We start from the raw sequence: 27,187 nt of genomic DNA on the forward strand, positions 1-27,187 counted from the left end.
TAAAAAGCTTTTAGCAGCGGAATCAGACGATAATGAGTCGTCGATTTTAGAAAACCCCAGGAGCCCTTATTGTAAATCTGGAAAAACTGTGGTGAAAGTGTCACTCGATATGCTGACTCACCAACCCGCTCGAGGATCTCAAAAGGGTCCACGTACCGAGGACTAAGCTTCTCCTTTTTTCTGAACCTGAAAACGCTCTTCGTTGGCGATATCTGAACAAACACATGCTCACCCATTGCAAAACTGAGCTCCTTATGCTGTTGATCGGCATAGCTCTTCTGTCGGTTCTGTGCAGCAATCAATCGTTGGTGAATCATCTGCACCTTATCTGAATAATGCTGGATCACCTCTGGAGACTCAATTACTCTAACGCCAACCTCATCCCAACACTGTACAAGGTCTACCATAAAGAGCTTCATATAAAGCCATACCAATACTAGCGTGATAACTATTGCTGTATGAAAACTCTGCAAGCTTCACATGCTTATCCCAATCTCCAGCCCAATCCAACGTCCATGCTCTCAACATGTCCTCAAGTGTCTGGATCGTATGCTCTGTATGTCCATCGGTTTGCAGATGGAAAACTGTATTGAATTTCAATTTGGTTCTCAAAGCTTTCTACAACTGGTGCCAGAAACATGACATAAAACGAGAATCTCAATCCGACATGATTTAAAATGATATCCCGTGTAGTTTGACAATCTCATAATGTACAAGTCTGCCAAGCTCTAACTCACATTGATCGGCAAAAAATGTGCGCTCTTTGTCAGCCGGTCCATTATCACCCATATAGCATCATGCTGATGACGAGTACTCGATAAACCTATTATGAAGTCCATCGATATATCGTTCCACTTTTACTCGGGGATATATCCAACAGATGTAACAATCTACTGGGCCTCTGGTGCCCGATCTTAACTTGCTGGCAAGTAAGACATGGAGACAAACTTTGCAACGTCCTGTTTCATCAATAAGTCCGTTGTAAGCCTTTGAACATCTTGGTTATACCAAGATGAACAGAATACTTTGACCTGTGGGCCTGACTCATCAACTCCTCTCGAAGGGCCTTCGGAACCCACCATCTATCCCCACACATAATGGTCCTATTCTCATCGCGATGGAACTGCGCATTTGACTTGCACTCTCGCACAACTTCTTGAAGTCCAGCTTAATTTACTGTAACGCCTTAATGCGATCTATGATCTCAGGTTGCACTCTCATTCCTGCACAATGGATGCATCCGACTTTATCAGCAAACGACTACCACTTGACAAACTCCTCAAGTAAGTCCCAACTTCGCCCAATCAAGTTGGTGGCTGAAACCGAAGTCTTCCTACTCAGTGCATCAACCACTACATTCGCTTTACCCACATGATAAGCGATGATAAACTCACAATCCTTGAGGAATTCTAGCCACCTGCGTTGTTTCAAGTTCAGATCCTTCTATGAGAAAATATACTTGAGACTCTTGTGGTCAGATAAAGCCTCAAACTGCTCTTCGTACAGGTAGTGGCACCAAATCTTCAATGCAAAGACTGGGTCGGCTAGGGCTTTGCCATATCGGTTCAGTCCATAATCTTTTTATTCCCATCTATACAGCAGAACATGAGATTGAAAAATAGAAAAAATATAAATATACATCCATTCATTTTCAGATATCAGACTACCTCTTCAGAATCTGTCCAGGTCAGTCCACCATTGCAGTGGACAGATCTGTCCAGATTGGACAACATGCATGATGGGACAGATCTGTCCATCGTAGATCTGACCGTACATCTTATGGGACAGATCTGTCCAGGTGTATATATATATATGCATAAATCAGAAATAAAACATGCTTTCATTATGAAATCAGATCCTAAATCTGCAATATACATAAACAACCATGAATAAATCGATTTTCCCTTTTTCTTTTCCAATAAAAGCCTTGCACAAACATGGCCTATGCTATTCTTACCTATTCAAAACAAGAGAGAAAACCCGTACCTTGTTTTAAGTTCGAAAAAGAGACCGAAAAAAGCTTCAAAAGACCGTAGAAGAGGATGAATCATCCTCCTTCTTTTCTCTCTTTTTTTTTTGAAGTTTTTATATTAAATGCCCGAGCGGGTTTCTTTTTCTTTTTTTTGAAGTTTTTATATTAAATGCCCTAGAGGGTGATGCCCCCCCCCCCCCTTCTAGGGCCTTCTAATAAGGGCTGGAGATAGGACTTCCATCTCTAACACCCCTTTCCTTTTTTCTAAAAGTTCTAATTTGACTTTCAAACTCTTTTTTTTTTCATATTTACTTCCTTAATTAATTTATTTTTTTTACTTTCTTTATCTCATGGTCATATTGGACTCTTCTAGAGACCCACCATTAGGTAACTTCTAAAATTTAAAATTAAATAATATTTAATATTAATTTAATTAATTATTGATAATTAAATGTCTCCTGAGGGTGCCTTATCCCTCTGAGAGTCTTTTTAGATTTAAAATTATTTAATTTAAACCTGTATATTGAATTTAAAGTTGTATTTTTGTTGGATCTAGATTTTGATCCAATATCCAAATCCATATCAAAAATTCATTTGGATGTTAAGCTGGATCACATCCTAATTAATATGGATCTTGGACTAAGTCCAGATCCATATTAATTTGGATCATATGGATCGGGTTCGGTCCGATCCAATCCAGACCTGGTTCCATTGAGACGGGCTTTTTTGAAAAAAGCAATTTTTGGGCCAACTGTAGCCCAAATCCAGAAAAGTAAAATACCGTTGAACTTAGAATTCTGAGGCGCATCTAACAATATATAATTCAAATTTCGCCTCCGAAATTTGCTTGAATTTAACCTGAATTTCACTTGATTTTAAAGGTTGAAAATAAAAATTTTTATCACATTTCAGTGGGCTCGTTTAGGTCTTGCCGATAAGACCTGGGCCAAGCCTAGACTCAATTGACGCCACTTAAAATCGAGCATCAATCAGTTTTTCTACAACACTTAGCCAAAATTTTAAAAGTATCTGAAATTAACTAAGTATAAAAATACACGATATTACAGCTTCGACCCAAAAGTTCTTTGGAACATTTTTAGAAACAAGAAGAGTCCCTGTTGTTTCAATGAGATGCCTATGTTTTCTCTCGACAAGACCATTTTGTTGGGGAGTTTTTGGACAAGATCTTTGGTGTATAATGCCATTTAGTTTAAGATAGTTTTGAAATTCTTTTGACATGTATTCTCCTATGTAATTGGATCTAAAAATGGCTATGTTTTGAAATTGATTTTGAACGAGAACATGAAATTCTTTAAAATTGGAAAAGACATCAGATTTATTTTTGATAAAATAAACCCATGTGTATCTAGTAAAATCATCAATAAAGACAACATAATAGGAATAACCTCTTTTGGACATAACGGGTTCCAGTCCTCGTACATCCAAATGCACTAGTTCAAATAGTCTTTTGGAAATAAAATTGCTATGTGGATAGGGAAGCAAATGCATTTTCTCAAGGATACAATCATTGCAAGTAAATGTCTTCTCATTACAAATTTTTTTCAAAAATGAAAAGATACAACTTCAAAATACTATGGTGACCAAGCCTTTTGTGCCAAGTCTCAAGATCTTTAAATTGAACATGATTACAAAAAGATTTGGATGGCAAAGACAACAAATTCATATAATAAAGGTCTCCTCTTCTATGGCCTTACCCAATCCGCTTCTCGGACTGGAGATCCTGCACGTAGCAATTGGTTGGTGAAAAAGAGACACTACATCCAAAATCGGTATTTGAGAGACCGAAAAAAAATTTAAATTAAGTTTTAGAATGATTCTAATTTTTGAAACATAAATTCTTTGTTTTGGCCACAAACTTTTTCAAGGTTTTCATTTCCTTCAACATCTAATGATGTTCCATCGGTCGTGAAAATGAAGGATTTAAAAGAATTGAGACTTGGTTTTGATAAAAGAGATGCATTCAGAGTCATGTGGAAAAAGGCGGCTAAATCAAGAATCCAAGAGGACATACCTGGAGTTGATGAGATCGTGGCATCAAAAGTAGAAGGTGTGGCGAAATTGATCCTCATGAATTGTTGGAGAGTTTCGGTAAAATGCGCAATGGAGTCCTTTATATCTCCATCTCTCTTTGATTCTTCACTTGAATTGCTTGGACATTCTCCAACGGAAGCCACCTTTCTTTAAAGCGTAGGACAATTCGATCGAAGATGACCCGGTTCATTACAATGGTGACAAACAATTTTTCTTCCTCCATCATTGTTATTTTTTAAAAAATGAGGAGGTTTATATGTTCTCATTATCTTGGTTTAGATATTGCATGGACCTTATCGATATCTTTCTTAAAGAGCCAAGCGAGTTTCTTCTTGTCACAAATCGGCTAAAATTTCACTAAGAGGGGTAGAAGCCCTATGAAGAAGGGATCCTCTTAGTTTTTCAAATTCGGGACGAAGCTCATGAATAAATTGAAAAAACCTTTCTTTCTACTTGCTTCATAGCAATAACACTTCCTTCTCATTGTAATTCAAGAAACACAAGTTCATCCCATAACGGGGATAGAGTACTATAATAGTCTCTAATGCTTATGTCTCCTTGGTTTCTCTTATTTTCTCTTGTAAAAAGAAATGCCTAGCAAGGTCTTTTTAAGTGTACATACCTTTTATAAAGAACCAAGCTTCATTTGCTTTATTGAATTTGGCAAAATTGACACATATTTTGAGCTCCACATTATTCATGAATCATGCTAATATTTTGACATACTCACTTTCCCAATTTTCAACTTTAGATTGGTACTCTTGAATAGCTTTAGCCTTCTCTTCTTCATTCAAGGCCTTTTCTTCATTCCCCTTCTTTTTTAGTAAGCTTCAATTGTGGTTCCAAAATGGTTCCACATACATATCCCCAAAGTCTTTTACCTTTGAGATTGTTTTCCATGGCAGCCACCCACGTTCTATAATTTATTCCATTCAATTTGAATAAAAGATCAATCTTTGTGTCTTTGTCAACCATCTTGGAGGAATTTGATAAAGAACAAATGAATGACTCTTAAAAGCTTACTCAAACTTAAGTAAGGGTACTCTAATGATACTTTCACATCCTTGCTCTAATACCATGTAATGAAATACTAATGAGAAAAGATAATGTCACTAAGTTACTAAGAGATGCACAAGCACACAAGCAATAGGCTACTAATGGGCAAGAATACAATAAGCCACAAAGTGGCAATTGACAAACACAAAATGAGAGAAAGAGAGCTAAAAAATATGAGAACCTTTATTGAGAAAAGCTTAAACAAGCTTAAGAATACATGGGGAAAGCCCCTTATTTATACACAAAAGCGAACCAAGGAGGGTCTCCCATAGAGTCGTTAGAACCCCTCCAACGGGCATATTTATGACCGTTGGAGGGGTCCAACGACTCTATGGTGGACCTCTCCTTTCACAATGAAAAGAAATAAAAAAGAAAAAAAGAAATAAAAAATAAAGAAAAAAAGGAAGAAAGCATGTCCCTAATGGATATGCGTGTATACATGTGAAAAGACTATTTTACCCTTAGTGAGTATTACAATATATATATATATATATATATATATATATATATATATATATATATATATATAGAGAGAGAGAGAGAGAGAGAGAGAGAGAGAGAGAGAGAGATATACTCTATATATACTCTCTATATATAGATATATATATCTGTAATAACAATATATTTTAACAGAGTTGAGTAAAAATTTGAGACTCAAGCTCCTTATATATTGGGTTGAGTGATTTTTCTAATTCTAACAAAAATCAGGATTTGTCAAAATTTTGGTTTTGGGCAGATTTGGGTTCGGTAGTTCCTAAACTAGGTTTGGGGGTTAAGAGTTAGGTTGGACGACTTACTGAGGCTTAGCAGACTTAGGTGAGGTTTGCTACAGGGCTGGTTCACCTGGGAGAAGGTCATGGCTTCATGGTTTTGGCTTGGATGGTCGAGACTGCCGGAAGTTGTTGTAGACCGAACCAGATCAAGGTAGGCTTTGGTTAGAGCCTTGGTTCACTTGGAAGAATAGATCCACTAAGGATCAACTCGCCTAAGATAGAAGAGACTAGCCTTGAGAGAGAGAGAGAGAGAGAGAGAGAGAGAGAGAGAGAGAGAGAGAGAGAGAGAGAGAGAGAGAGAGAGGAGTCTAGGGGTAGGGACTTGCTAGAGGAAAGCAAGAGGCAATTCCAAATTTTCATTCATTCATAATCCCCTAGGCTCTAAACAAGGGCCTATATATAGGCCTAGGGAGGGCTCTTAAAGTGTACACAAGTTGCAATATCCAATTAATAGAAAAACCCTAATTTTAGATAAAGCCTTTAGAGCCTAGGCTATCTTTGGATTAGCCTACTTGGACCAACCTTAAAATAGGGTCTTCCACTCCAAAATTAACTTCTCCTTTAAACTTCCTTTTTCCTTCTTTAGAGAGAGCCTTCAAGAGGGCTACACGACTTTCCTGGGGTCCAAAAACAGGTTAGGTCGCCCAAGGGGTGGGTCCCCTAGGTCTTGATCTCCAAAAATAGGAGGGGGTGTCTCACAGGTGGGTCCCACTTGATCTTCGATGCTGGGCTGATGAGGGGGCACCCCAGGGATGGGTGCCACAACTTTAATGACTTGGATCTGGATTTGTCACACTAGGGTCTATATCTAGTACTTGGACCATTAGATTTGTTTCCGGATCTTTTTCATCTAGGTCCACATCAGTATACAAGGTCAAATAATAATATGATGGGAACATTGAAGGGTTTAAATCAAGATTTGTGGTTAAGGTCTACAATCAACCAATATATTATAGACTTGATTATAGAAAGACCCTTTAGTCCAATCATTGAGATTGTCACGTGCTTAGAAGCGACGACCCCCACGACGTAGCTTTGGGTAATCACAAACACCGAAAGCAAGCCTTTCAAGCGCATAAGCAACTCACAACACACGCACAGGAGTGGAAGCAAGAGTATGCACATGCACAAATACAAAGAAGCAAGGAGGCGAGGATGTATAAAACTTCTTTTATAACAACTTGTAAGTAGAGTACATAAAGAGGGGGTGAGAGGGGCTCGATACACGGGTTCTAAAGCCAAAAAGGTCATATCTGGCACTGAAGAGTACCAAAGAGGTATATACATCAGAAACAAAAGTTGAAAACATAGCGGTCCGGAACACGCTCCCCTACCTAAGTTGGCGCCTTCATCGACACCAATTGTTCATGGTAATCCTCCACGATTGGACGATGCTAAAACATGTGTGTGGCTTCATATTCTGGTAGACCTTTTTATTGCACTAGGTATTTTTTGACTTCACCGAGATAATTGCTGGAGTGGTTGAGGATGACTTTTGGTTTTCTGCCTGAGATGCTGAGCGTTGATGGTGTGCACTGCGGAGTGGGAGCACGTTGAGGCATGCTCTATTAAGGGTCTCCATCTTTATGGAATGGCTTCAGGTTGCATATATAGAAGACCAGATGCACTTGAAAGTTTGATGATAAGTCTAGCCAGTATGCCAAGTTTCCATCACGCTTGGTGACAGTGAAGGGGCCGTCATACTTGTAAATGAGGCCTTGGTGGTGGCCCCGAAATATAGTTGTGCGATTGGGAAAGAGCTTTGTCAATACCGTGTCTCTAAGACGAAATTCTGCTGGGCTATGTTTCTCGTCCGCCCATTTCTTCATGCGCTTGGTCGCCTTGTTCAAATATGCCTTTGCTAATTCTGTCTGATACTGCCAATTCTTGACAAACTGGTATGCATAAGGCGTTTTGCCACATCCTCGTGCAGCAAGTGAGTTCGTAGTCTGCGACTGTTGTCCGGTTGCAACTTCGAATGGACTATGGCCGAATGACTTACTCTTTTGGAGTTTGTAGCAGAATTGAGCAACATAAAGTAAATCAACTTAATTTGTTTGATTGGCACTGACAAAATTTGTCCCAATCATGCCATTGATTTTCTCTGTTTGCCCATCGATTTGGGGGTAAAAACTTGTGCTGAAATGCAAGTTTGTCCCAATCAAGCGAAATACTTCTTGCCAAAATTTGTCAGTAAAGCAGGTATCACGATCATCGACGATGCTTTCAGGGATTTCCCAATATTTGATCGCATTCCGCAAAAACAACTTTGCAGTATTGGCGGCTGAGCGGGTGGCAAGGGCAGGCACAAAGATAACATACTTCGAAAACCTGTCCATAACCATGTAGATAGAATTGCAGCCCTGAGCTTTTGGCAAGCTCACGATAAAGTCCATGATTATGCACTCCCACTGACGGTTTGACACTGGTAAGGGCTCCAATAGTCCACCAGGTCTTTGATTTGCAGCTCTGAGCTTTTGGCAAGCTCACGATAAAGTCCATGGTTATGCACTTCCACTGACGGCTTGACACTGGTACGAGCTCCAATAGTCCACCAGGTCTTTGATTTATGAGCTTATCTTGCTGGCAGATCAAGAAAGTTTGCAGATAAGCGTCCACATCGTCGCGCATCTACGGCTAATAAAATGCACATTCTAACAACGCCAAAGTTCTCTATTGTCCTGGGTGACCCGACCGGGTGGTATCATGGCACTCGCGCATCAAGCACCTTCGTAGAGTATCTTGTCGTGGAATATATAGATGATTACCCGTGGAGCAAAGCAAATCGTCCTCCAACCAAAATCTCTGCGTCCATTCTTTTACCAGCGCGATCAACTGTTGGGCCGTTGAATCATTTTTTAAAGCTTCTCGAACCTGCTCGAGAAGATCGCTTGTTGGTTTGCTAACATTGCCTTCCTAAGGGAGCAACGCTGCAAGTTTTACCTTCCGACTCAAGGCGTCTGCAACAACATTGATCCTGCCAGGCTTGTACTCAAGGACCATCTCAAATTCCGCCAGAAAATCTTGCCAATGGTTTTGTCTTGGACTCAGCTTCTTCTGAGTCTGAAAGTAGCTCGTTGCAACATTGTAAGTGCATATAACAAATTGCGACCCCAAAAGATAGTGTTTTCATATGCATAGACAATGCACGACCGCCAACATCTCTCACTCGTGCACAGTGTATCAACACTTGGCATCATTTAGCTTTCGGCTCTCAAATGCAATAGCATGTCCTTCCTGGAGCAACACCCCTCCAATTGCGAAGTGAGACGCATCAGCCTGCACTTTAAATGCCTACTGACAATCTGGCAACCTTAACACTAGTTCTTCCATCAGGACTCACTTTAACTCCTTAAAAGCTTTCTGACATGCTTCAGACCATAGCCATGACCTGTCTTTCTTCAGCAAATCAGTAAGCGACACTTCAACCTTCTTCTGGTCCATTTTCAATGTGTCTCCTCCTACAATATCGCTAAGGAAGTGACCTTCCCCCTGACCAAATAGGAACTTCTCCCACTTGACGTACAACTCATGATCCTTCAGAGTCTGAAACACAATTTGAAGGTGTTGAATATGCTGCTCGATAGAGTCGATGTATACTACTATGTCATCCAAGTACACGAAAAACTTATTAAGGTGTGGGTAGAAAATTTTGTTCATCAGGGTTAAGAAGGTTGCGGGCACGCTCGTGAGGCCGAATGACATAACAAGAAATTCGAACTTTCTATATCGCATTACACGGGTGGTTTTTGGTTCGTCCCTTTCAGCAACTCTTACTTGCCAATAGCCTGATCTTAGGTCCAACTTAGAGAAGACTTTTGCCTTTCCAAGTTGATTAAACAAATCTGCGATCAAAGGAATCAGATACTTGTTTTTCACAGTCATTTTATTCAGTGCCCTGTAGTCGATGCACAATGCGTCGACCCATCATGCTTTGCCTAAAACAACACAGACGTTCCAAGGGGAGCTTTGGATGATTAGATGATCCCTGCTTTGAGCATGTTATCCAATTGCTTGCGTAATTCCTGCAGCTCAAGAATTGACATATCATAGGGAGCCATTGCGGGTGGCCGTGCACCTGACATTAACTCAATTTGGTGGTCTACCTTACACCTTGGAGGTAGCTTTTTTGGCATTTCGGCAGGCATGACATCACCAAACTCTTTCAATACGGGCACTAGGGCCCCTGGGACATCAGCGGCTTCTCCCGCTTCATTTGTTGCACGAATTGTGACGAAAAAAGTCTCATCACCAATTTTCATGCCTCTCTTTAACTGGAGCGCAGACACCAATCGCTTGCAAGGCTTCATCGGTATCGCGGTAACCATGCATGGATGATTCTCACCCTCAAAGCTGACATCGTTAAGGTGAGGCATCAACACTGTCTTGTTACTTCTCAAAAATTCCATCTCGAGGATAACTTTGAAATTATTCATAGGTGCGATTGATAATGTGGTCCTTCCTGACTAGTTATGGATCCACAATGGTGCATCACACAAAACACTGTAGATGGCCCTTGCTTAAGAGCTAACCACTTTCATGCGACTCTCCTTTTCCCACTGCAATCCCAACCGTTCTGCCTCTTCACGCGAAATGAAATTATGCTTGGTACCTGTATCCACTAATGCCTTGGTGAGTCTTTTGTTGAATAAAAGTTTCAATTACATCACTTATTTGCATATCATTGGTTTCACAGTAGCTGTCAACTTTACTGCATTCATCATCTGCATTGACCCAACAAATGTCACTTCTATAGGTTGATGAACTTTCTCACCCTGAACGACATTCGCAGCTCAGGGTGTGTAGTTATTTCTATTCTTGTTGGGACATGTATTGACCCAATGATCACCATGGAAGATATGACAATCACATCGATGATAGTTGTCGCCTTGAAAGTTATTCTTATTCTGATGGTTATTATTTTGGCCATCCTGTCGGCCCTGATTCTGCTAGTTCTCATGGCCAGCATTATGCACATTATTATTTCTTCGATTGTCCCTTCGATTATTATTGTTACGGTCATTTTCATGTTGTCTATCTTGAAATACTGTGTTGTTCCTATGAAGTTCGACAAGTTTCTCTGCAACAACAAACGTTGCAACGAGAGTTGGGGGATCATGCCAAATGAGTTTTGTGGCTGTCCACCACTGTAATCTGTGATTGAAGTAGAGCAACTAATTTGCATCACCAATGTCCTCGATATCCAACATTATTGAGGAGAATGCCTTGGTATAGTCATGAACTGACCTTGTTTGCTTCAATGCCAGCAACCTATTGCGGGATAATTTTTCTTAATTCTTAGGCAAAAAGTAGTTGCGTAACTCTTTCTTGAGGTCCTCCCATGAGACTACCGTGACTAGCCCACGTCGAACATCACTTAAGTGACATCTCCACCAAAGAGTCACTTCATCCGCAAAGTACATTGTGGCGGTGCACAGCCTATATGCGTCTTCCTCTATCCTAACAACTTCAAGAAATTGCTTTATCTCATAAATAATGTTCTCGAGATCTCTCGAGTTTCGAGTGTCCTTATACTTTATGGGCTCAGGTAGCTTGAAACGTGGCCTATCTACATGCGCCATAGCTCCACCACTTTCACTCCAACTGATCATTTTTTCGTCGGATAACTTCCATTTCTACCACCATGATGTTGAACCGACCCATCAGATCATCTAATTTGATGGCAAGGTCATCCACCGAATCCCCAAATTTAGTGGCAAGGCATTCCACAGAGTCTTCCACACCCTCTACTATCATCTTGATCTCTCTGTTGAGATCCGTAAAAGCAGCATAAGTCTCATTGATCAACTTCTCCACATTAGTCAGTGTCCCAGTCAGCTCGACAACATCACGCACAATAGTTGACACACGATCATCGGCCATAAAGTCTTTTCTTCGGCGCCATTGTCAATCCCAATGTCAACAAGGCTCTGATACCAACTTGTCACAGGCTTAGAAGTGAAGGCCCCCGCAACGTAGCTTCGGGTAATCATAAACACCGAAGGCAAGCCTTTTAAGTGCAGAAGCAACTTACAAAACACGCACAGGAGTGGAAGCAAGAGTACGTGCATGCACAAACACAGAGAGTGCAAGGAGGCGAGGATGCATAAAACTTCTTTTATAACAACTTGTAAGTAGAGTACATAAAGAGGGGGAGAGAGGGGCCCGATACACATGGTTCTTAACCCAAAAAGGCAGGCACTGGAGAGTGCCAAAGAGCTATATACATACATAGCGGTCCGTTACAGAGATGGTGTTTGCAAATATTTTGTTCCTTGCTTTGTCTTTTGATTAGCCACTCTTTCAACTAGGCATAAAAAAACATATTTTTGCATAGAGGGCCGAAGGAAGAAGTTTATATTGAAGAGCCTGCAAGATCTTATTAGGCAGATCTTAGGAAGTACATTTGTAAATTAAACAGTTTTGTTTATGGATTAAAGTATACATCAAGAAGGTATGAAAGTGTTTATAATGCTGTCAAAGCTTGTGGCTTCATAAAACTACTATCGATGATTCTATGTTTGCTCACTTAGGAAAGAAACACATTACATTATTCTACTATATGTACATGGCATAATAATACTGGTAGTTCTGATAAACGAACTAAGGACTTGGGCAGATTGCAGAAATTTTTGGGATTTGAAGTAGTTTTTCATGAATAAAACAATTTGAGATGGAAAAGTATATGAGTGCTTTTGGGGGATTGAAGTAGATAGAGAAAAGAAACTTATCAAATTATCTCAGCAAACATATGCCTTTGATATGCTTAAGAGGTTTAACATACATAATTCTAAACCTGTAGGCATTCCAATTGATGATGATCAAGAGGCTTTGATGAAATAAGGGGCGTCATATGATCTGAAAATAGAAGCATGGTAGGTGTTTTGCAGTACCTAACTATTACTACAGGATTTGTCTTATGCAGTCCATCTTTTATGTCAATTATGCACTCTTTTGCAGTGGCCTACATGGAAACTTTAAAGAAGAAGGAACAATGCATAATGGACTGCATAAAAGGAACTTATCAAATTATCTTAGCAAACATATGCCTTTGATATGCTTAAGAGGTTTAACATACATAATTCTAAACCTGTAGGCATTCCAATTGATGATGAGCAAGAGGCTTTGATGAAATAAGGGGCGTCATATGATCTAAAAATAGAAGCATGGTAGGTGTTTTGCAGTACATAACTATTACTAGACAGGATTTGTCTTATGCAGTCCATCTTTTATGTCAATTATGCACTCTTTTGCAGTGGTCTACATGGAAACTTTAAAGAAGATCATGCATTACGTAAAAGGAACAATGCATAATGGTGGAACACATCATTTGTTCAACCATTCATCTATTGATCTTCCATTGCAAGGAGTCTCAAACAAAGATAGCTGATAAGCACCGTTTGCATCCTTCACTTCTGAAAGATGCACATTTTCCATCTTTTCTTTCCTGATCTCTGAGTGTAATGGGTCCTCTTAAAATTTCTGAGTGATGTTCTCTTATAGATGGATGAACATTAGGAAGTTTTCCTTATCATGTAGTTATCTATCAATTTGTTCTTTCCATGTTCTGGTATGCTGCCTTCATTAGCAAAATGTTGAACTTTTTTGTTGCAGGTATTTGCATGACGTGATCTACATTACAAGCTTTGTACAAGTGATGTCGATTTTTTCTGGAAAATTTTGGTACACATATCTAGTGGTGAGATCCTGTAGTATGTATGCACACTCTGAATTTGCACATTGACGGTTATGCTGCACTTTTTGCTTTGTTTTCCCTGATACCTTTTCTCTGTTTTTATGAGATGCAGACAAAATTCGTATGTGATGCTTATATAAATATGCAAACTTGCACATTTGCATGTCTTTAGGTTGCTTTCACATTGAAAAGTGTTGTATTTACGTAGTTTCATTCATGGATATTTTGCATGGTTTTCCTCTTTATGTTGTTCACTAGCCGTTTTATGCCTGCAGAGTCATATCTAATACATTATGCATAATGGATATCTAAAATTGGTTGTTGAGAGGACACATGCAAATGCCAATGTTGTATTTTTCCTGAATATATAGCTATTACTACTTTCCTGTCTATTGGGATATTTCCCATGTAAATTGCCATAAGCTAGCATTTTGAAATTGTCTAGACAATTGGCACTCTTGGAAATAACATGCAGCTGTTTCCTAGCTGTTTTTCTTGTTCAAGGCTTTAATGGTTTCTGCCAGTTCATATGTTCTCCACAGTTCCTACTTTAATGAAATAACAGAAAATGCAAAAACAATGCCACTAAGGGCTTACAAGATTACAATCACAATCTGCACACACACACGTCCACTATGAGACAATACAATAACCAACAAAGGGCAACAACAAAAGCACTAAGTGCGTACAAAACATTAAAGAACTAAATAAAAAAACACAAAACATAAAAATATTTATCTTTATTGAGCATAAATGCTTAAGAGGAGCATTGAAAAATGATAAAAGCCCCTATTTATAGACATACAAGAGAGAGGGAGATCTCAATAAAGCCTTCCACCAGCTCTATTGACTAGTCAACTCTATGTTGTCTAATTAAAAAAGAACTTTGGTATTTGATCAAACAGTCCTTATAAAAACAGAAAAAGACAAAAAGAAAAGAATAAAATAAAATTCTAGTTTGCCCCTAATTGTCACAGTGTATTAAAATAATTGAAATAACCAAAGTACCCCTAATGGGTATTTACCTATTATATCATTTATAAATAAAATATATATACATATATATGAATATATATATATATATATGTACAATATGAACAATATATATATATATGTACAATATGAACAATATATATATATATGCACAACTTAACACTCCCCCTAAACTTACGGTGTGATATACTGAAAGTTTGAAAATACAAAAATAATCAACAGGAAGGATCAAAGGCTTTAAGTGTCTTCATTGGAAGTCTCCATCTTTATGTCGCATTAGAGAATTTTGCAAATACAAGCCTCTAAATGTCTTCATTGGTGATCGTCTACAAAGGCCTTATCGACTATCTCCATCTTCATGATATGATGTATCAAATATATTCATTTCTCAATCCATCACATCTTTAAGATCGTGCGGAGAAAACAAAACAAAGGTTTCAACTACACAAAAAATATCATAATCCAATAGTTATAAAATTTTAAAAAACAATATACTTTCAAAACAAGAATAACACATGGGTAAAATTTTCAAAAAAAGGGTAATAATTTTTAGAAACATGAGGTAATCATTAAGAAATATAAGAGTATTCCTCTAGGATCAATTTTTATGAAATCAAATCATAAACTCAAAATCATAATATTTTTTAAGACATAAATGTTGATCGATAAGAAGATGTGATCACTAAAGTATACATAAATCATCAAGAAAAGATAAACAATTATGCATAAATAATATCCCAAGCATTTCAAATAACATGCATATAAAATATAACAATTCAAAAAGAGACCTCATGAAGAGGAGCTAATTAAATTCATGCATACAATAATGTGAACAAGCTAATTAATATGAAACACACACATGTATGCAATTAAAGCATATTTAATGCACATGAAACAACAATAAAACTAACTGTTTTTATCAATAAAATACACATAGAATGCATGAATTTAATGTAAAGAAACAAGTATCCGTCAATTACAAACCAAAGTGTCCAATATCTAGTGGACAACACACAAGTGTTTACTTAAGAAACACTCTCAAAACCCACAAAGGGGCACACACAAGAAAGCTCACAATATAAAGAATAAGATTTTTATTAAACATCACAAGTATGCAAAAATGCTTGAAATTTTTATCCATAAACATCTTCCATACAAAAAAAAACTAGTAAATGTTTAGAAATTTCAAGGAGAGTTTTTAAAAATCCTACATAACAAAGAGAATAATATTTGCAAATCAATACCAATTTCTGAAAAATATAAAGAGATTTAAATTCTCACAAATATCAAAAAGTGATATTTTGCAAACTTTAACAATAGTTTGACCACTACAAACAATCACCTCACTAGGCCTCTAAACCTCAAAATTCAAGTGTATCAGCGACTAGAACAAGAGCATAATCACCATGCCACTAAAGGGCTAAAAATCACACAAAAGTGTGAATAAATATTCCTTGTCTACACATAATGACACTCAAAACAAGCGTATCAGTGACTAGAGCAAGAGTATAACAAGAATGCCACTAATGGCCAAAAACACATACAAAGGTATTAATAGACATCTCTTGTCTACATATAATAACACTCAAAACAAGTGTATCAACGACTAGATTAAGAGTATAATCACTGGGTGCACATAACACACCATATTGAAACACCTATTGTCTACATATAATAACAATTAAAATAAGTGTATCAACGACTAGAACATAAGTATAACAAGAACACCATTAATGAGCTAAAAACACACACGAAGGTTTGAATAAACATCTTTTGTCTATGTATAATGACACTTAGATAAGAAACATAATAGGAGGAAACACTCGAGATAAAAGAGTTTGTAATGAAAATAAGCTAATATCACTAATAAGAATATCAATCCTTAACAATCTTTCGAAACACGATGATTTCAAAAATAGATAGCCATCACAGATATACATAATTATAAACATCCATAATAAAGACAAAAAAACAAATGAGTGATTCAACACACTCACACAATTAGAGATCACATAACTGCCAGTTAGAGTCAAATTACAAGTTGACAATCTAAACTGACATAAAACAAGGTGCACACAACTCACCCTAACAAACATCTCTGATTCAATAATAACAAGTCTGTGATGGACAACACAAATGCCATAAGAAGACAATAAATACTCACAAAAATCAATTTTCAAATAAGTGAGTTCATATGTAAAAATCGATTTGAACAAATAAAGGTTCAGATCAAAATCTAATAACGGTAGATGAAAACTTTGAATGAATATAGTGCAATTATATGCACAAGTGTCAATTTATGCAATCAAATGAAATGAATCATATCAATATAAGCAAGCTATATAGAGAGATATCTCAATTTAGATTACAAGTCTACTATGAGATAATCAATGCCATATGACATTAAAGAGAGCCAAAACATATATAGAGATTCTCAAAGTACCATATAAAAAACCAAGTATATACACAAGTACAATTAATCATGGATACTCATGTATATGCAAATGATAGATTAAGGCACTAAGGGCACAATATAAAAATTTATTATTTTATAAATAACAAGTATGCAATGAATCAAGAGTCTTTTAATCAAGAATACACATATCTACCAAAGATTTAGGTGGACAAGCATGTCCATCAATAATGGCAAGTACTGAAGTGCACCATGAAAGAAACACTTATAACACCCATAAAGAACCAACACAAAGATTTTTTTCATGATTCTCTACTTAATATTTTGTTAAAAACTAAGTATGCAACATAATCTCATGCAAAACATGTAAAATAATGGCATGAGACTAAGAAAATAACATAATCATAAGTACCACAAAAATGATCAATAGGAGAAACACTTAATATCATAACTATTGTCCCACAAAAGGACCATAAAAGGCATTTATTAAAGTGAATGACTTCCCATAAGAAATTATGCTCAATGCCTTATGCACAAATAAACAATCTTATTCATCATGTAAGGTAATCATAAGTGCATAAGGATCAAATATTAATATAAAAATTATTTTATTCATAAGTTATATCATAATTTTTAACACTTCATATGCTATTTTTAATACACTAAGAGTAAAGAGAAAAATTAAACACAAGTTTAAGCAAAATTTCATAAGATCATACTTGTGAAATACACGTAACATCATTATTTTAAAATATCTCAAATTATTTTAAAATATGTGATAATTTTTCAAAAGAAAACAAAACAAAGTTCAATAATAAATACGTACATGATTTGACATTTATAATCATGACTTGTTCAAATAAAGCATCTAAATGCCAACAGTACATGCTCAAGAATACAAGATTATATACATATATATCAAATAAAGCAAGTTCTGAAAAAAAAAATTACGATTCAAACATGATTTTAAAAACATACATATATATAATTTCACAAGATTAAACAAATAAGCCTTATAATATATTTAGTAAAAACAAGTCCAACGATAATTAAAAAAATATTTAAAGTTTTTTTAATAAAAATAACAAATATATATATATATATATATATATATATATATATATATATATATATATATATATATATAAGATACATACCGGGTCAAGATTTCTATTGAATCCAAGCCACACAACGATCATGAATCCTTTATGAAGCACAAAGTCGAACCAAAGAATCCCAAGACCCAAAAGAGGCAAAATACTAAGAAGAATTTATTGGCTCTGATACCATGTAATGAAACAACAAAAAATGCAAAAACAATGCCACTAAGGGCTTACAAGATCACAATCATAAAAGTGCACAAGCACAAACCAATGCCACTAAGGGCTTATAAGATCACAATCACAATGTGCACACACACAAGTCCACTATGGGACAATACAATAACCAACAAAGGAAAACAACAAAAGCACTAAGTGCATACAAAATATTAAAGAACTAAATAGAAAAACACAAAACATAAAAATATTTATCTTTATTGATCATAAATGCTTAAGAGAAACATTGGAAAATGAAAAGGGATAAAAGCCTCTATTTATAGACATACGAGAGAGAGGGAGACCTCAATAGAGCTGTTGGACTGTTCCAACAACTCTATTGACTAGTCAACTCTATGTTGTCTAGTAAAAAAAGAACCTAACAGTTATATTTGGTATTTGACAAAATAGTCTCTATAAAAGCAGAAAAGGACAAAAAGAAAAGAATAAAATAAAGTACTAGCTTGCCCCTAATGGGCATAGCTGAAATAACCAAAATACCCCTAATGGGTATTTACCTATTACATCATTTATAAATAAAATATATATACATATATATGAATATATATTATCTATCTATATATGTATATATAATAAGAACTCAATATATATATATATATATATATATATATATATAACTTAACACCTACTAGGTAAGAATATCATTGGTGACAATTCTATCAGCAAAATAATAGATGAAGGAAAATTGCATAAAACCTTTCTCAGATCCTCTGTTCATGAATGAAAATTAGTAACCGAGTATGAAACTAGATGCTTTTTACACTATTTATGTCATGATCTGAAACTATCCCATCCATTGGCTGCATAGGCTGTGAATAACTGCCGGTTCAAATAACCACATGTTCGGACATATGGTTGTGAATGGGATATTAGCATGCATAAGAGGAAGGAGAGAACACACACGAAGGGTTGAAGAAGAAGCTTCACTAAGTAACAATTATAGGTTACAACAAGATGAAAAGAGGATATTAATCCCCATATAGCCCACTACAAGACAAAACAGAGTGGAGTAGTGAGTATAGGCTAGTTTACAGTAATACCCCTATACTGGAATTTATGTAAAAAAAAGATACAATTAAAGTGTATTACACACAATAGAACTATGGCATTTCCTCAACACTCCCCCTCAAGCTTGAGGTGATGAGAATATAATCAACCCAAGCTTGAACACGAATGATTGGAAAGCCTTCAACGGTAATTTTTTTGTAAAACAATCCGCTATCTGTTTCTTAGTTTCAATGTATGCCATGGATATAACTCCATCCAGATATGCTTGACGAGTAAAGTGACAATCTTTCTCAATGTGAGAAGTCCTCGGTCCTCATGAAATTCTAGATTTTTGGCGATATGGATAGCACTTTGATTGTCAAAATGCAAAGTAGTTGCCGTGTCTATGTTTACTCTCATGTCCTACAATAACAACCTCAACCAAATGATTTTTGCAGTCACTTGAGCCATTGAACGGTATTCTGCCTTAGTAGTGGATAAAGTAATCCTTTGTTGCTTCTTGCTCTTCCATGATATTAATGATTCTCCTAGAAACACACAGAAGCCTGAGGTAGAATGTCTATATTGAGAAACTGTCCCAAAATCTGCATCACAATATGCTTTCAACTCCAATGACGATGTAGCAGAAAAGAACAATCCATAATGCATGGTACCCCTAACATATTTGATAATCCTCATAATTGCTGCCAAATGAGATGTTCTAGGGGCACTCATGAACTGACTCACCACATGAACTGCAAACGTAATATCTAGCTGCTTATAAACCATAGAGTCACTAAGTAGTTCACCATCCATATGCTTTAATTTAGAGTTAGCTTCCATAGGAGTATTCACTTGCTTTGTATCATTTGCAAGTCTTGCCTTCCCAATTAATTCTGCTGCATATTTGTGCTGAGTCAACAAAAATCTTGGTCTAGAGTATGCAATTTCAAGCCCCAAAAAATATTTGAATTTCTCTAAATCTTTTATTTCAAAGTTTTTGGCTAATTGCATCGGCAATCATTGCCCTATCATCATCAACAATAATCATATCATGTACATAAAGCAAAAGAAAACACTGGCTTTTATCAGAAGATGTCACAAACAAGGTTGGTTCATGGTAACTTTATCTGAATTTCAACTTCACCATTGCAACACTGAATTTCTCAAACCAAGCCCTTGGGGCTTGTTTCAACCCATACAATGCTCTTTTCAGTCTACACACCCCGCCTTATCAACGATTACTTGAGGTAGCTCTATGTACACTTCTTCGTCTAAGTCTCCATTTAGAAAGACATTCTTCACATCCATTTGCCATAGTTCCCATCCTCTTGATGCAACCACTGCTAGCAGGGTCCTAATAGTAGTTACATGGGCCATTGGTACAAAGGCTTCAACAAAGTCTATACCATATTGCTGACTATATCCCTTTGCTACAAGACGAGCCTTATATATTTCAACAGACCCATTTGCCTTAGTTTTGATCTTATACACCCACCTACAATCAATTACATTTTTCCCTTCTGGCAATTCAACCGATTCCCATGCTTTCATTCTCTCCAAAATCTCCAACTCCTCTGCCATTGTCTTTTGTCACTCTGGATTTGACACAACCTCTATATAGGATTTCAATTTACTAAAAGATTGAATCATAGCTAGAAATGCTTGATGAGTAGCAAAAAATGAATCATAGGAAACAAATCTAGAGGGAAAAAAAAAAAGTCTAGAGCTCCTACGCACCTGAGGAACAAGAGGAGACAAAGGTGTGCACTCATGAGGATCGGCTTGGAGGATATCAGGCCTTGGCTTGGGCAAGGGCTCTTCCCCATAATCATGTTGCTCCAGAAAGAACTGGACAAGACACTCTAATGGTTTTCTGCTCTATATCACCCATTCCTTGTCATTCCTTCTATTTGAAGTCTTTGTCAAAGGCACCGAAAAGGATAAATTAGACTCCATAATCTTCTTTGACCCATTTTGATTGTAGAATGGCACATGTTCCTAGAATTCTACATGCCTTGATGTCCACACTTTCCTACTTCCAAGATAAAAGCATTTTGCGAGTAGGTGAGATCCTCACGAAAACCCGATCTCCCACTTCAAAAGCCAGATCTTTGCGCCTCTTGTCAACATATCTCTTCTGCCTGCTCTGCATTATCAACAATTTCTGATGAATCATCTGCACCTGATCCTTGTAATGCTGAAAAATCTCTGGTATATGTAAGGCTTTCTCACCAATTTGGCTCCAACAACTGCGGGAAAGACAAGGCCTCTCGTACAAAGCCTTATATGAGGCCATCTGAATGCTCACATGTTAGCTGTTATTATATGCAAACTCTGCTCGCGTAATATGTTTGTCCCACTCTCCTGGCACTCCAAAACGTAAGCATGTAGCATATCCTTTAAGGTCTGAATAGTCCTCTCTGACTGACCATCTGCTTAAGGATGAAAAGTCGTGCTAAACTTCATCTTCGTGCCAAGCACACTCTGCAACTACCAAAATCGTTAAGTAAAATGAGGATCGCGATTTGAAACAATCGATCACAGCACACCATGTAGGCGAACGATCTCATCAATATACAACTTTGCTGACTTCTCTAAAGGTTTGCTCCTGCTTATTGACAAGAAATGAGCTGATTTCATCAACCTGTCCACAATGACTCATATCACGTCATTGCCTCTCTGGGTTCTCGTTTGGCCAACGATAAAATCCATCGTGATGTTGCCCACTTTCACTTGAGAATATCCAAAGGCTGAAGAAGACCTCCAGGTCTCTGATGCTCTATCTTAACCTGTTGGCAGGTGAAACTTTCACCACAAAATCTGCTATATCTCTCCTCATGCTGTTCTACCAAAAATGCCTATGAAGATCCTTAAACATGTTGGTACTCCCAAGATGAATGAAGTACCTCGATCTGTGAGCCTCTGTCAAGATCTCATCTCTCAAGGTAGGATCATCAGGAACCCACAATCTCTGCATAAAATGAATCACTCTATCACTGCTGCACGAATATCGAGACTTGGCCTTACTGGCCTCTGCCACAAACTTCTCATAATCAGGACTCGCTTTTTGAGCAAGAGCGATCCTATCCAAAACCTCAGGTCTGGTGACCAGATTCGCACACACCAAGTGGCCGAAACTCTCTACAAACGACTGTCAATCTATAAAACTCTACAGAAGATCCCAATCTCGACTGATCAAACATGAAATCGAAGCCTTTCTGCTCAATGCATCCGCAACAGCATTGGCCTTACCTGGATGGTACAATATAGATAAATCGTAATCCTTCAGGAACTCTAGCTATCTTCTTTGCTTCAAATTCAGTTATTTTTGCAAAAAGATGTACTTAAGACTCTTATGGCCAACTCTTCTGGGTATGATTCAATGGGAACTTTGCCAAAGATGTAAGCTAAAATGGCCTGGGAATGATCTCAATTGGATCAGTTCCCAGCAAATTAGATGAAAAACCAATTGTAGCTTGTGCATTCTACTTGCTTTTTTATATTGGCTTTAGGACGACATTTCGTCCCCTATTTGAAATTGTAAGGTCAAATCTTTCTGAGGTTGAAGATTGAACTGTCGGCTTGATCTGTGGTCCGCCAAACTCTTTTTGCTTACTGGTAGAGTTACCCTGATAAAGCACGTGCTAGCAACAATTGTGCAACATATTATGATTGCGTTCATGATGCCAAGGAAAACAACAAAAACATTGCTAAATGTGTTTCATAAAATTTCTTTGGCCTGGAAGGAAAGTAATACTCGAAGTGTAACACCTCAAAATTTTAACCCAAAATTTTTTGAGATTTTTTTTTTTATTTTAAAACAGCGGAAACAACCTTTTTCTTTAAGTTAAACATTCTGGGCGGGTTACAGTACGATCCATCATCTTAACCGAATTAAAATGCGAATAACATTCACTATTAAAATTTAGTTCAGTTCCATTAATTTAAAATTTACATATTTTCAATCTAAAATAGCAATAATTGTTTTTCCAAAACTATCTTCGAAAAAGGAAAAGACAGCTCTCGACACCACCTAAGCATTCTGTATTTGCTCCGCAGTTGTACATTATACTTCATCTGAAACCCCATAAAACGGGTCAGACTCGTGAAAGCTTGTTAGGAAGTGCTATTCAGTACTTGCAAATCAAAACAAATATGCAGGATAATATTCTTACCACTCACACAAGCAAACAAATAGTCATCAATTTAAACATACAAATCATTACAATGCATCAACATATTTTCAATTATAGACAGTTGAAATATTATGCATGAATAGATAAATATGCATGAATAGATAAATATGCATGCACTTACCATTGCAGAACAGAAGGTCGTTTGAGTGATTTAATTAACTTTAATTAAGTTTTCTTTTTAAGTGATGCATGTTATGTCTATCTAAATGCACAAAAAAATTTAGGTTCTAACTTCTTATCCTCGTGGGTACTACACAGGCAATAACCTGTACCAGGGTCGTGGCGCAAGAGTGAATTCATACAATTTATGGCTTTATTCCTAGCTGGACATCTCTCACCAGTCTCGGGTGAGGGATGATCGTTATCGAGAAAGAGCTCCCAACACCACCAACATAATGCATCAGACTTCCACTCATGAGTTTCTAACCATCCACCCCGCGACTAATGTGGAGGCTTCTACTATCTTTATGGTTGGGGAGGAGCAACTTTCCGTGTTAAAACAATATCCACGAAATCGCTTACCCTCTCCTTGTAAGCAGAATAGTTTAGTGTCACATAGTTAACTTTTTTTTTTTAAATTCGTTAATTCCATTCAATCAATCCATGCACAATACAAATCTAATTAAAGATTTAGGCCTCCTTCTGGGCTCATGGATACACAGTTGCAATTGCAATAATCGGTCTTGCACAAATGCATATTTTTTTTTAACATTTCAAATTTAGACATACATTCATCAATAGACATTGACCATATACAATTAGATGCATCCATACACATTCTCATTCAATGTGTGTTTTATTTATTTCGATCACAATTTACAATAAGGCATATACGTGCAGTGAATGCCTTGTTCAGTTCATGCTCCCATTTGGGCACTCAACACCTGCATAATATCAGTGTTGAAATTGTATTTACAATTTCAATAAATCCTTAAAAACAAAATTTGAAAACCATTCACGCATTGCATACATCATTATCTCGGTCCTTGGCCGATTCGGGATTTGTTGGCCCCCAAACCGACCTGTTGTTCCGACTATCACAATGCTGTGTACAATATGAGTATAGAGCTCATTTTTTTACAGAATATAGAGAATTTCGTCAACTTTTTGATGCCACAAATTGTTTGTAAAAATTCCTCCGAACGAGGGAGATATGACTGATTTAGTGCTAGTCAATACTTTTCTATTTCGACTGTCACTGTTTTGTGCAAAGTATGAGAACATAACCCAAAATTTCACAGATTATATGAAGTTTTGTTAGCTTTTCAACGCAGCAAACCGTTCGTAAAAACTCCTCCAGACGAGGGAGATACGAACGATTTACCGGACATATGTCAAGTTGGTTAAGCATTTTAGCGGGTAAAATGTATTCGGGTGGCCACAAACATGCAAACCGAATTCATTTTTTTTTGTTTTTCATGCACAACAAAACCACTCATGACTGAATCAAATTCATGTGTTGACAACATAGAAATACATACACATCGGCCACAAAATCACAACCATTTGATCGATAAATGACTCGTTATCCTAAAAACAGTTTTCTAAAAAATGTTTCCAATATTTTTCATACATGTACATTTTATTTGGACAAAAATTCCTTTCTAATTTTGTTTTCGAAATAGCTGATAATGTAGTTCACAAATTTTAAGAGTACGTCAAATAAATATCAGTCATTTCATGAAAATTTAATAGACAACCTGTACTTAGTCCAAAAATCCCCGATCGAACGTACATTTTGGTCGGTGCACGGGCATGGATATCCTCAGCTTCGGATCAGTCCAGTTGTGGAAACTGGTTAGGGGTAAATACCTGGACGGATCTGGGCTTGATAGACATCAACCTTACGACTGCTCCATAATTGAATCAGCCCCCCTTTCGGCTTTCGAATCGTTTTTCCCAAATTACTGATTTTCCTTTCTTTTTTTTCAAACAGTCTAGCATATAAACCACTACACATTATATATATATATATATATATATTCGTTTTCAATCATGCTAACACACATACGATTATTTATTTATTTTTTCTCTAGGGACTAAACCGACCCAGCCTATGGGATATTCCTTCATCGACAAAACTGATCCACGAAGGGTTTTCGTTCGAAACCCCTCGCGCATCCAGTTTCGGGCCAATCAGCTATGCTTGATTTTGCCAAATAAGGCTATATTATATCAAAATCCATTTTTTTTCTATTTTATAGTCCCTGTCCTAAAACCCAATATATTCATACGTATATATATCAAATATGATATGCAAATACAATATATATACACAACAAAAAAAATTACATTATCACCGAGATCGATTCGGGTTTGAATCGAGTCCTAGAAGCGGTTTTCGATTCCGAAAGTTGTTTCTATGCTAAATATGATAGAACCAACATCAAATCCTCATATGAAAGGGTCGATGCATGATTTTACCTATTCAGCCTCGGAATATACTCGTGCATACGAGTTTCGATCTACGGGTAAAGAATAGAACCCCCTACCTTGTTTTGTCAGTATCGGTAGGTACGAACATCGAAATGACCAGTTCAATGGCTTGATGTGTGGTTGCAACTCCTTGACCAACCCACCTTCAATGGAGGTTCAGACCTCCTACACTCAATGGAGGAAGGAGAGAAGCAAGAGGGAAAAGAGAGAGAAAGAGAAAGAGAAAGAGAAAGAGAGAGAGAAGCGAGGAGAGAGAAAATAGGCAAAACTTTAGAAAATCCCAATAAGGGGGCATGAGCTCCTCTTGGCCACTTTTTATAAGTGTTCTCATCTCTTTCAAACCTTTCCTAATTCCTAAATTTCTAACCCAAACTTTCTAAATTCTAAAACCACTAAGCTTGACACTACTACACCACTTATATGATAAGTTTTGAATTTATTTTTCTTTATTTTTCTATTTTTTTCTTTTTAGGAAACTTTAAAAAAAATATTTTAGCTAAGATTTTTAACTTAGACTTTTAAATTAAATTCCAGCATGAGGTGCCACATAGGATGCCCCACCCTATGGACCTCTACAATTTTATTAAATTCAATTAAATCAAGTTTTCTATTCCATATAATCTATATTTAATAATTTGTATTATTTTAGAATTTAGATTTCAAATCTATGTAAACCCAATTCTAATTTAATGAAATTATATTACATACATATCAAATTAAACCTAAATTCATCTGAAATCACATTTGACTTTATTTCGACAAAATTTGTCAATTATTTCATTAAAATTTTAATATTTCATAAATTCTATTTTGAATGCGAATTTCACCAAAATCAACTTTAATTCTTCTTAAAATGTCTTTTAACATTCAACTTAGGCAAATTTGTATTATTATAATTCTTTCTCATAAAAATTATTATTACTATTATTTTATTCATTAAAATATGCTCTAAATCCAAATTCAATTTCACAAGGATTTAAATTATTGTATAATTCAAATTCTGAATTGACATTCAATTTAATTATATTTTAGATGAAAATTTGAATGAAATCCAAATCCAATTAGAATATCTGAGATCTATTTATTAAATTCGAATTTAAAGTTTAGAAATTGAAATAAAATTCAATGACTTCAAATTCAAATGCACACTCAATTTGAATCCCTACTAAATTGAAACTCAAATTAAATTTCAATTAAGTCTAACTTAACTCTTGATTAAAACTCAAAACCTAATTCAAAATAAATTCTTAGTTTGAGATTCATTCCAAATCCA

General features: G+C 36.5%; 1 protein-coding gene across 2 annotated transcripts in view; it reads left to right on the forward strand.

Annotated features, from left to right (window-relative positions):
• Window positions 1-27,187, forward strand: part of LOC149818954 (uncharacterized) — a 102,556-nt gene that overhangs the window by 66,645 nt on the left and 8,724 nt on the right. For both annotated transcript variants that reach the window (XM_089985906.1, XM_089985905.1), the window contains exon 4: window positions 13,468-13,552. In XM_089985906.1, the coding sequence (XP_089842032.1) occupies window positions 13,468-13,552 (85 nt within the window). The remainder of the gene's footprint in view (window positions 1-13,467; window positions 13,553-27,187) is intronic.

The sequence above is a fragment of the Nuphar pumila genome, chromosome 13, assembly GCF_984573655.1.
Source record: "Nuphar pumila chromosome 13, dmNupPumi1.hap1.1, whole genome shotgun sequence".
In the NCBI taxonomy this organism is placed as follows: Eukaryota; Viridiplantae; Streptophyta; class Magnoliopsida; order Nymphaeales; family Nymphaeaceae; genus Nuphar; species Nuphar pumila.